The sequence below is a fragment of the Prionailurus viverrinus genome, chromosome B4 (assembly GCF_022837055.1).
Source record: "Prionailurus viverrinus isolate Anna chromosome B4, UM_Priviv_1.0, whole genome shotgun sequence".
Taxonomy (NCBI): domain Eukaryota; kingdom Metazoa; phylum Chordata; class Mammalia; order Carnivora; family Felidae; genus Prionailurus; species Prionailurus viverrinus.
Genome location: NC_062567.1, coordinates 112,975,010 through 112,987,031, shown reverse-complemented (window position 1 = coordinate 112,987,031; position 12,022 = coordinate 112,975,010). Strand labels below are relative to the sequence as shown.

The 12,022-nt window shown below is 45.1% G+C and overlaps 1 protein-coding gene across 1 annotated transcript in view; it reads right to left on the bottom strand.

The window, feature by feature from the left end:
• PLXNC1 (plexin C1) overlaps positions 1–12,022 on the bottom strand; it is a 148,346-nt gene that overhangs the window by 37,024 nt on the left and 99,300 nt on the right. The window contains exons 18-21 of the mRNA XM_047866008.1: positions 8,597–8,635; positions 8,233–8,357; positions 6,723–6,921; positions 1,627–1,773 (exon numbers count right to left, since the gene is read on the bottom strand). Of these exons, the coding sequence (XP_047721964.1) occupies positions 1,627–1,773; positions 6,723–6,921; positions 8,233–8,357; positions 8,597–8,635 (510 nt within the window). The remainder of the gene's footprint in view (positions 1–1,626; positions 1,774–6,722; positions 6,922–8,232; positions 8,358–8,596; positions 8,636–12,022) is intronic.

Sequence of the window (12,022 nt, the reverse complement as noted above, 5' to 3'; positions counted from 1 at the left end):
TGCCCGGGGAGGGGTGAATTAAATTTAATACAGATTTACACGGCCCGCACACAGCAGTCAGTGTCCTAAGTGCTTTACAGAACACTGACTCTGCACCCTTGCGACACCCCATGAAACAGGCAGGCACCATGATTGTCATCTCCACTGAGGAGACTGAAGCATAGGGAGCTTTGGAAACTTGCCCCGAGTCACGCAGGGGCAGAGGCAGGATACAGCGTGTGCCTCTTCATCACTATACCAGCAGTTCTCCTGGGGGGTCCGGGACCAGCTGCTTCTGCAGGGAGCGCTTTAAAAATGCAAAATCCCAGGCCCTCCGCAGACCTACTGAATTAGAAACTCTGGGGTGCTGCCTTGCAACTGGTGCTTGATGAACTCTCTAGTGGATTCTGATGCATGTTAAAATCTGAGAGCCACTGCCCCTTGCTTCTTGGCTACAGACAGTTGTAGTAACAGAAATCAGAACACTGAGAAATGTTGACTTTCTGCTCAAGCCTCCTGCCTTGTGGATGGCAGTCGGGCGTGGTGCCTTCAGGGCAGGGTAAGCGGCATGGGGCAGTGACCTAGAACTCGAAGCAGCCGATCTGTGGACTATTCTCCCACCAGAGGATGTAACCATAACACAGCCCACAGCGACGTGGTGCCTTCTCCAATTAGGGAAGGAATTCTTCCAGGATGATACCACGGTTCTCACCGTCCAGAGCTAAGCCACAGGAGACTCAGCCCCCTGACTGAGTAATACCAAAACCCCACCATCATTTTCTCCTCCTCCTCCACTAACGAGATTGTGAAGAAGCCCAGAGTCTCCATGAAGCTAAAGATCAAAACCAAATGACGGCGACCTCTTTCCCCAGTCTCCACGAGCAGAAAATGCCTAAGTAATTTCGGAGGTATTTGCCGGGCTTGGCCCTTTCTCTAAAATCTGTGAGCGCGCAGGAAATCGGTCTCTCTTCCTTTAGGAAGGGAAGAGAAGAGGGTGGTGGGGGGTAGGGATGGGGGAAAAGGAAGTTCTCCACTGGGTGAAACCTTCCAGCAGCCAGGCAGTCATCTTCCTGGAGTGATTTACAGCGTTCCTCTAAAAATATCTATGAGATCACAGAACATTAAGTGCATGACACCAAACATTTGTAACTAATCCATGAAAATAAAGTAAGGGTGTCATGTTGCATGGGGAACACAGTGGAATTTGTCTTGTGTTATCGTTCTAAAATAAGACGGCCTCAATTTGGTTGAAATACATCTTCACACATTGTCTTCCAGAGCAGAGCCGTTTGAGAAATTCTGATTGCAATTATAAGTGCTGAATAGGGAGCACTTTGCATTTCCTTTGACGACGCTGAAAGCTATAAGCTATCCTGATATTAAAATCTTTGGAAATTGATGAGCACCCCAGGCATCATTACAAGTCTCCCCACCCCCATCCCAGTAATTAAAATCTATTATGTGAACACGTGTTAATAGTTTATCAACTACTGTTTTTAATTAACTCATCGTCTGAGGCCTCCCACAGTAGGAATGATACTGCTTCATTTTACGTGACCCCACCCCCTCCCTACCCCCCACCCCACCATCCAACTCCCAGCCAGGCTTCTTTCCGAGTCTGGAAGGAAGGCTTCACCACCAACATACCACAGTACTGAATTCTGGAACCTGCCACAGCAGCCAGTCTTCGTTGAGGGTGTACAGGGCTTTGCAAGTGATCACATCCACGGGACCCTTGTTTATTTTCTGGTTCAAGGTCGTTACCAGCAAATAGAATGGCTCTCCAACTGTCTCCTGGGAAGAGACACAAAGGCGACAGTTAGCGGTCTGCAGAACCCACTGTACTTTCTTCCAAAGAGTTAAAGTTTCAGTTTATGGCAGTGCGACAGGAGACAGGAGGCGGTGTCTTCTAACAATCCACACGCGACTCCCAAGAAAATACACACTGCTTCACTCAGGATTGGGTGCAAAACTCAGGAAGCGCCTCCTCTCCCCACACATGCAGGCACAGACACACACACACACACACACACACACACACACACGCACGCACGCACACACACCCAGAATTTACAGTCAACAGCAGCACCAAGTTCTCAGGGGATGGTTCTATGACGTTTAAGCTTCTATATGGCAGACGGATGCTCATATTGGCTAATGCCTATAGGAGATGCAGAGGCCTAAGCTTTGTTTACATTCTTATTGAATCGCCCTTCTGAGCAAACCAAAAATAAACGGCATTAGAACGCACACACGATAATTAGCTCTGGTAACCAGAATAAATGTCAGAACATTTTGTTCGTTTGCCAAGAGGGTACTTTTTGGTGTTAAGAGCTTCTCATGAAGGAAGTGGCCCTCAGTTATCACAATCGGTAGCCTTCCTCCCTTCTCCCCTGGTGCCGGCCAGCACCCTGTGGTTTGCAGAGCTGCGGGTGGGACATGTACCGGCACCCTTTGCCTTTGCTGGTGTGGGGCCACTCGTGTACCCTAACTCCCTTCCCTGGGCCAGAGCCGACACCATAGCTCTAAGGCCTTCCTCCCAAATTCAGCCCATCCCGATTGCTTCTTGCTCCCAACTTCTGCCGTGTGCATCTGTGCCTACACCAGGGGCTACCTGCCACCCTCAGGGGGACTGAAATGCCTCCACTTTGCAGCCACACTGTGCTTGCGTGGGCTCTGAGCGGCTCAAGTGGGAGGCTGGTGTGTTCTTCCATTTCAGCCTCACAGAGCATGCAGCCCCGGTCCTCAGTAGCATATTTGCTAAACAATCAAGGTCTACAATCAACAGACAGTAACCAAACGTGGGAGAGGAAGAGCCAGGAACCTGGAAGTCAAACTGCCTTGGTGATGAGGATACCAGCCAAGTGGCTAAGGCTTGAAGCACCCGTTTACCGTTCAGTGTCACAGCCCGGCTTGAAAAGGAGGAATTCCACTGGGTCTCTCCCCTGCTCTCCCCTGAACAGGTAAACAAAGACCTCTTTCAAGATTCTTGGGATCTCACCCCGCCCCCCTCCCCCCCAGCCTGCCCATCCCATGCTTTATACTCCCTGCAAAAACATGTGCCCTCCCCAGTCCCAGGGTTTCCTTTGGTCCCCTTCTGCCACCCTCCATTCCACTGGCTTCCCTTTATCATGCTTCTCTTCCCTGCTGACATGTCCTGGAGTCTCATCCTTAGTGGAGGACACAGTTGGAATGTTCAAAACTTTCCCAGGTGGGGAGAGAGCGGGGACTAGCACCTGACATTTAAATTCTTCTGGGAAACTTCCTTTATCTCATGGTTCACAACAATGCTGCTCTCTTCTCTTTCCCTCTGTCCCCTTGGGTAATGTCCTGGCTGCAAACTTAGAACTTCCACTTCTCTTTTTCCCTCCAGCACACATCAGAGACAGGGGTGAGTGTCCTTACGAGCCTTGTGGGCTGGATGTGCCCACAGAGGCTGCGGTTAGGGGTCAAGTGGGCTCTGCGGGGCTGGAGGGCAGCTATGGACTCCATGGCTTTGGAGTCAGGAGTTCCCCAGAATTCTCCAGAGTGCAGCTAGATGGAGGTAAGTAATATTTTGCCTTACACTGTTATCCACACCCAGGGTTCTAAACCTGGGTAATCGTCACCAGAATTCCTTGGGGCTCATGTAAAAAATTCAGATGCCTGGACCCTACTGTAGGCCTACAGATCCAGAATTTCCGGAGGTGAGGCCTGGGCATCTGTGGTTTTAACACCTTCCCAGGGGATTCTGACGTGTATCTGGCTTAGAAAATTATGAGGCCTGTCACTATTTTTTAAAAATGTGTGTTTATTGGCAGCTTTTCCTGCCCATGGGTCCCATCCCCGTGCTTTAATAAAATCACCTTAAAAATGCATTTATTTTGAGAGAGAGGGAGGGAGGGAGAGAGAGTGGGGGAGGGGCAGAGAGAGAATTCCAAGCAGACTCCGTACTGTCAGCGCAGAGCCCGTCATGGGGCTCGATCCTACGGACCGCGAGACGGTGACCTGAGCTGAAATCAAGAGTTGGACGCTTAACCAACGGAGCCACCCAGGCGCCCCTCTCCGTCACTATCGGACACAAGTTCTAAGTTAGTCACAATTGCTGGGGGCTTAGGTGTCTTATGGGACCAGAGAACACAGCTCCCCAGGGTTAAAGCCGGCTGTGGGGGAGTGCACCTTCCGGAACCACTCCTGTGATGGGAACCAAGCTCGGCCCCTTCACCTTCCTTTTCTTTGTGAGACCCAACCCTGGCCCTGGCTGAGCCAGAGGCTTTCATGCCTGTGATCTCCTTCTATCCTTAAATCCTCCCGTAAGCCTGCAGTACCCACCTCACTGGGGAAGCAGTAAGCGGGGTGGCGAAGAGCTCTCAAACCCTGGTGCTTTCCCAAAACCAGCTGTGGGGTCCGAGGAGAGCCACGTCCATTCCGTGTGCCCCAATGCCCTCGTGTGCAAAATGGTCATCAAGATACTCCTCTCACAGGGTTAAATGAGAGGATGCCATGAGAAAAAGAAAGCAAAACTCTTAGCATGATGTCTGGCACACCCAATAAATGGCGGTTATTAGGAATACTTCCCTCATGGAGCCCTGGAAGTGGAGAGGAGGAAGTCACCGGGGCGTCACAGAGCCAGTGGCATCCAGGCAACTGGGTGTGGGGCAGGGTGGAAGGACCAAGGCTGTCAGAGTCCCCCACCCCCTTGGGCTTCTGGTGTGGGATGTCAGACCCTCTGCAGCACAGGGAATTATTCCACTGAGAATGAAAGCCTCACTGACTAGCTCACTGCCACTTCCTCCTGGTGCGCGCACGGCCCTCACCGTCTCAAGCGCTCGACATACTCTTGAATCAGCACTGCAAATTCTTGACCCAGAATCCTCTGCTCAAGGGAGCCGTTTGGGCTTAGTGCCCAGATTTTTGGAACACCCTCACCTCTTTAAGGCCCCAGGGGAGCAAAAACAAGGCTCCAACCGGCACTTGAGGGCTCAGATCCCAGAAGAGAGGGCTGGAAAGAAGCTTAAAACCAGTGACCGTGCCCCCCTACGGAGTGGACAGAAAACAGTTGCTCAGGCGAGACGTACCATTCCCAGAGACGCACAGCTAACTGGGGCTGACATGAATTTAGAGCCCAAACCTGCTGCTTCTACCCAAGACTCCCACTCCAGGGCTCTTTCTATTACCGCAGGATTCTCAAATGTAAGGCGCATGCAATGACTTGGAGAAGCTTGGAAACCACCCCCAGGGCTTGTGATTCAGTGGTGGGGCAGGAGCCTGCCTTTTAAGACTAAGACCCAGGACCCAGGTGTGGGGCCAGCCGCCTCTGTCTAGATGTGGTTGTGGCTGAGGCTAAGATGGCCGAAAGCAAAAACATTCACCCCAGAAGTAACTGCTCAACACCTCCCCAAAGCGTATGATGATTTATACCAAGTAAACAGAAAAGGCGGCAGATTTCATTAATCTTAATAAATGGGTAGCGCCTTGGGAGAGGAAGGCATCGGTTAAAAAAAGAAAAAAAAAACAAGAAAAAAACGTTGTGCGTCTACTTGTAAGATTGCATTAAACATTAAACTAAGCACAGTCTATTTAAAGTGCTGCTTTTGGATCTAAACTTAAGTAGCACTGTTAAAACCTGTGGCATAACAGTGTATCTTATTCAAAGTTTAATTAGATTTTGGAACTAGCTACAAATACACAATTATGCAGTTTTGCTGGAATCTGGATGGCTGGTGAAATTAAAGAAGGTTAAGAATCTTCTGTACAGGGGCCTCAGAGGGCTGAACGAAGATTGGGTTCAACAGAACACTCTTCTTTTCCTATTAATATTTTATAATAACAGCCAACAGTTATGGAGTGCTTACTTGGTGACAAGCAATTACATGCATTTTCTCATCCAGGCTTCAGAACAGCCCTAAACTACTCTTCCTCCAATTCTATAGGTTATAAAATCAAGGCCGAGACAGGTCCGGAAGGCTCGTCTAGTAAGTGATGGGAGTCCAGATGCAGACCGGGAGGCGGGCTCCAGGACCCATGCTCTGACCCACTGGAGTCTGCACAAACTTTGCATTCAAAAGGATGTTAAGATTCAATCAGGCTACAACCACATTCAGACAGTAACTCCAACTGGAACTCAGGGGGCAGGCGGCTCTTTGGAGACTTGCTAAACAAACAGAATCCTGTGGAAGGCCTGGTTAGAATGGAGTGTAATTAGCTTCCTGTATTAGTAGGTAAACGGGTATTTCCAAGATGCTTCAGAGGCCCTTCGAGTCACGTGCTCGCTTCAGCATTTGAAATATTCTGTCCCCTCAGTCTCTTCTCTTAACTAGACCGCCTGGACCCTGGTTGTTAATTACCGGTGTGATTTATACCCAAAGCCAATGGGTATAAAATTGCAGTTACACGAGACAAATAAGTTCCAGGAATCTGTGGTACGACATCATGCCTACTGATAACAACGCTGTTTTACACGCTTAAAAATCTGGTAAGAGGATAGGTCTCATGTTAATTGTTTTTACCACAGTGAAATTGTTTCAAAGAGAAAAAAAAAAGTTTTACCTGAGGAAATTCTAAATGAGTCACATTTACATAGATTACAGCAAAAACAATTCTTATTTTCCCCTCCACTTGCTCCTGCCAAGGACCAAGTCTCGAAGAGGTTAAATGCTGACACCATGGAGTGTTCAGGACTTACCCTGGCAAAGGCATTAGCATCTGCTAAAAATAACCACCTATTGTCTTACCTCTGACCGGCCAAGGGATAGGACACTTACCCGCAGAAAACCAGAAAGGCAGACCGACATCCAGTTTGTGAGGAGTTTTTCAACCACAGACTCTGTGCGTCTCAGCATGAGTTTAGGCTGCATGTTACTAGACTGTTCCATCAAGTCCCTGGTCAGCACCTCCAGGATGCTGGTTAGGTAGACCAGCTTGGTTTGCAGGGCAATGGTCAGGAAGGAGGCAAACAGACACCTGTTTAAAAATAGAGCCCTGGTTACAATACTCAAGACATTGAAACAACTGTCCATCAGCACATGAATGGATAAAGAAAATGTGGTATATTTGCGTACCACACACACACACACACACACACACACACACACACACACAAACACCCCCCCCCCAACCCCGAATACAGTTCAGCCATACAAGAGAATGAAATCTTGCCATTGTGAAAACATGAATGGACCTTGAGGGCATTACGCTCAATGAAAAAATCAAAGACAAATACTATGTGACTTCACTTACATGTGGAATCTAAAAAAAAGAAAGAAAAAGAACCAAGCTCACGGAAAAAGATTTGTGGTTACCAGAGGTGGGGGACAAAGGGGCAATTGGAGGGAGGTGGACAAAAGGTCTAAACTTCCAGTTATAAGAGAAGTAAATGCTTAGGGATGTCACGTACAACGCGATGACTACAGCTACTCTGCTGTATGGTATGTTTGAAAGTTCTAAGAGAGTAAATCCTAAAAGTTCATCCGCCCCCACTTTTTTTGTATCTGTACGAGATGATGGATCCGAACTAAACTTAATTGTGGTTATCATTTTGCAATACATGTATGTATAATACATTATACATAATACATTATGCTGCACAGCTTAAACTTATACAGTGCTGTATGTCAATTACATCTCAATAAAATTGAAAGAAAAAAAAGAAGGTATACAGATGATAAAGAAGCACATAAAAAAAGAGCCTTGGTTAATGAGGTTAACCATTAGCTGTGGCTGGGCTTGACACTGATGGTGTCTTCTAGAGAAGCCAAAGGGCGATGGGGTGCTGTCCAGTGGGCACTTATAATGTCTTAGGTCAACCACCTTTGTCCTCAATCCATAAAAACCAGGCACCAATGTTCATTCCAGGACTTCTTATGTGTTTCTAGCACTTAAACTTTTAAATTAAAGTGGTAAACAAGAAATGAACGTCTTTCCCAAATTTTCAGGTGTTTTTAGAAACAGAAAATAACACTTCTGCTTTTTTGATTCAGGACTCATGTTTTTTTCTTGGTGTTGGGTTTTTCAGGGTTTTTGTTTGTTTGTTTTGGTGGGAGGCGTATATGTGTGTGTGTGTGTCTTTCAAAACAGAATTTGCGTTGAGGTTGTGTGATATCTGAAATGGAGCAATCAGGGCTTCATGACCCTTCGATCAGACAGCCTCTATAGGTAAATCCACATTTTCAAGATACCGAGTTCAGGTTGTGGTTTGGAAATAAAACAAGGGGCTCAAGAGTTTTTATTTCCCCTACTTAATGACTTTCAAAATATAAATAAATTGACCAATACCTGTCCTTCACTGAAAAGTTCTTCTGTTTTTCAAGGGTGTGGATGACAGTAACAAGGAAACTTTTATTACAAATGAGGGCATCCAAGGCTGTGAGACTTTCATTCTTATCATTGGCATCTCTGTTCTGGAAAAAACAAATGGATATGATATGATATGATATGATATGATATGATATGATATAAATATATAAACTTATTAAAGTTAGAAGATAGATCCACAATGGGTTTCCCAAAATGATAGGTTAATTAATATTGAATTCATGATTCCAAAAAACTCACAAAAATTCAATAATGGGGATGAGGAGGAGGAAGAGGACATGATGAAAGGCAATCATGGGCTAAAGATGAAAACTTATAGACTTACATGCATATCTTCAGTGAAGATGTGTGTGAAGCCACCTGACTGAGAGGAAGGAGACACTTTTATTATTCATAACATCCAAAGGAAATGAATAGTGTATTTTTGCTATAATACCCAAGTCCGTTTTAATAGAGACACTGGTTGCTAACCTGAAGAGCCTCTGGGCTTAGGTTCATTGTACATCCTCTGATACATAATAAATAATTATTGAGCTCTCCAGAAGCACCAGTGGATTCTGGAAGCCTCTAAGATGAAGAATGATTATTGCATCAGTCCCATTTTTGGTAGAGGAAGGCATCTCACACTTTAAAAGAACTGACTCGAAAGTGAAAGAAGCGGTAAAGAAGATTGTGCAAACGTGCAGACCACTCCTCAAGCAATTTACCTTCTAAGGATACATATGGAGTCGTCTCGGTAAGTTTTTACAAGTCTCAGCTCGGTCGTATCTACTGTCTCAATGTACAGTGTTACTGGAGAGGGCTTGAGTGGGGTGGTTAAAAGCTAGGATGTGGAGCCAAATTACTTGGGCTCCTGTCCTGGTTTTTTCACCTACTGGTCACTTGACTTTGGGCAAGTTATGTAACTTCTCTGTGTCTGACTTTCCTCATCTGCAAAATGGGGACACTCCTGATTCCCACCTCCTAGGCTTAGGGTGAAAACAAAACGAATGGGTGCACGGTAAGTTCTCTATGGCAGCTGTTTTTATTGTTTTTGTCACCAATTTATGGCAAACTAGACCGCAAGGCTACTGTTCTGCCGGTTTCTACAATTATTTTTGTGTGCTATGCTGTGTGGCTCCTGGATGTGAAATTTTAAATTTGAGTTTCCTTTTTTAATGTGTCATAAATCTGATTGGAATTAAACGATTAAATTTTAAAAGCATGCCGAGTAACACTTCAAATGAGTCAACAGAATGAAAGTATAAACTTGAATATTCAGGTTTTTCTCTTCCTCTTTTTTAGGGGTAATATTTGAAACTTTAGGCTATTTTTATACCTCATTAAAGTAAATTTCTTCTGCAGAGGATTTTTGCTTTATAGTTTCAAATTTGTTAGCCTAAGCAGAAGACCTCAAACTATTTTGGTCATACTCTCCTCTAGTAATATGCAGAAAAATCAGACCTTGGGTTTGCATTTTCTAGTTCCTAACATTTTTCTGCTGAACCAGCTTTATATGGACAGTTTAAACAGATTGATTCCTGACCTTAAATAGGGAAATGCCATGATGGCTCCCTGTATTCTAAGGTTCCTTCCTCTCTTCATTTAAATTTCCCTCTTCTAGGAGGTAGGGTGCACTGCTCACTCTTATTTCTTCTCCTATTTTCAGCAAAACAAACCAGTCAATAGAATGAAAACAAAGGCTTTAAAAAGCCAAAAACCAAAGGGCAGGGCACAGAACCAGGTAATACCTTGGCCTCTGTGAACAATTTCCTGTGGTTTTGCCTACTGTTGTCTGTTAGGTGTTAACCACTCACGTTTTTCATCCAACACCCAACCTCCAGGCCTAGAGGATGTGGCTCCTGGATAGATCTGTAAAGGGCCTAATTGACACAGGACTTATCTGCAGCCTAGAATATATTTCAACTGGTTCAAAGACTGTGATCAAAGACTATGATCTTCTGGTTCTCCATATCTTTTATTATAAATTCAATTGTAACTTGGGTCTTTATAGGGTTCTGATGGTTATCCTTGTTTTTTCTGGGTCCTCTCCTGTAGTGACTCCTCCCGACTTTGGCTTTCATGGCTTTCCCAACTGCCATTCAAGATTATACATAACCCTGAGTTAAATCAGTTTGGCTTCTTGCAACTACAGTTGGCCCTTTAACAATGAGGAGGTTAGGGGCGTTGATCCTCTGCACAGTCGAAAATCTGCATATGACTTTTCCCCCAAACCTAAATACTAATAGTCCACAAGGGGTGGACCCCTTCTGGTGGACAAGAAGCCTTACCAATAACATAACCCATTGATTAACACAGTTTATGTGTTTTTTTGTATTGTAACTGTATTCTTATAATAAAATAAGCTAGAGAAAAGAAAATATTAAGAAAATCATAGGGAAGGGGGGCACCTAGTTGGCTCAGTCGGTTAAGTGTATGACTCTGGACTTCAGCTCAGGGCATGATCTCACACTTTGTGAGATCAAGCCCCGTGTGGAGCTCCATGCTGACAGCATGGAGCCTGCTTGGGATTCTATCTCTCTGCCCCTCTTCTACTCATGTGTGTTCACATGCTCTCTCAAAATAAATAAACTTAAAAAAAAAAAAAGCTATAAAAAGGGGCGCCTGGGTGGCTCAGTCAGTTAAGCGTCCGACTTCGGCTCAGGTCATGATCTCGCGGTCTGTGAGTTCAAGCCCCGCATCGGGCTCTGTGCTGACAGCTCAGAGCCTGGAGCCTGTTTCGGATTCTGTGTCTCCCTCTCTCTCTGACCCTCCCCCATTCATACTCTCTGTCTCAAAAATAAATAAATGTTAAAAAAAAAATTTTTTTTAAAAGAAGGTTTTAATAAAAAATTTTTAAAAGCTATAAAAGAAAACCATAGGGAAGAGAAAATACATTTATGAGATTGTACTGTTTTACTGAAAAAAAATCCATGTATCAGTAGACCCGTGCACTTCAAACCCGTGTTGTTCAAGGGTCAGCTGTATCTCTCTTCTAAAATAATACAGCATTGTTCCTGGGATTCCCCGCCCGCCCTCCAAAACAGTCAATTTGCAACAGTGTCTTTTGCATTCATCACTTATCTTGCTCTTGATTACCGAATTTAGAAGACCGGGCAATTTCTTTTTCAGGTCACAGTTTTACTCCCTTCAGCACTCAAGAGCAATCATTAACTGTAAAAGCCCACACAATCCTCATGTTGATGGTAGAAATCTCTGTTATTTTATTGCTATTAAATTCTTAATGGGGATCTCAGATAGCTGGCGAATAGGACTGGTGATGTCCTGCATAGTCATCCTGATTCAGGGAATTGAACCCCCCTCCCTAGGTGGTGTTCTGCCATAGAAATGGATGGATGAGGTGGCAAATGCAAGCCTGGGTGCCTGGTACTCCTGGAGGAGAAGTTTAAAAAATATATTGTACAAGCACAAAAAACTGAGGTCTTATTTATAGCCTTCTTGATTTACAATAGTAAGGCTTGGACCAAAAAAAAAAAAATATGGTGGGTGTTTTATGGAGGTATCCCAACCTTGAGACACAGCATCACATATCATGGTGTCTGCTTCTAGAATTATAGAGAAACTGGAAATTGCTTACTGCATGTGTCTGAGCTTCTGAACTCTAGGCTTCTGGCCAAATGTAGATGAGAAGCTCTGGTAAGGTGATATAAGCTCTGGGCTGGCTTTGTTTAGAAATCTAGAGTTAAACATGATCTTCTGTGTTGATGTTCCAGAGGTTGGGCCCCTCTGTGGTCACCAGTTCTGGACAAAA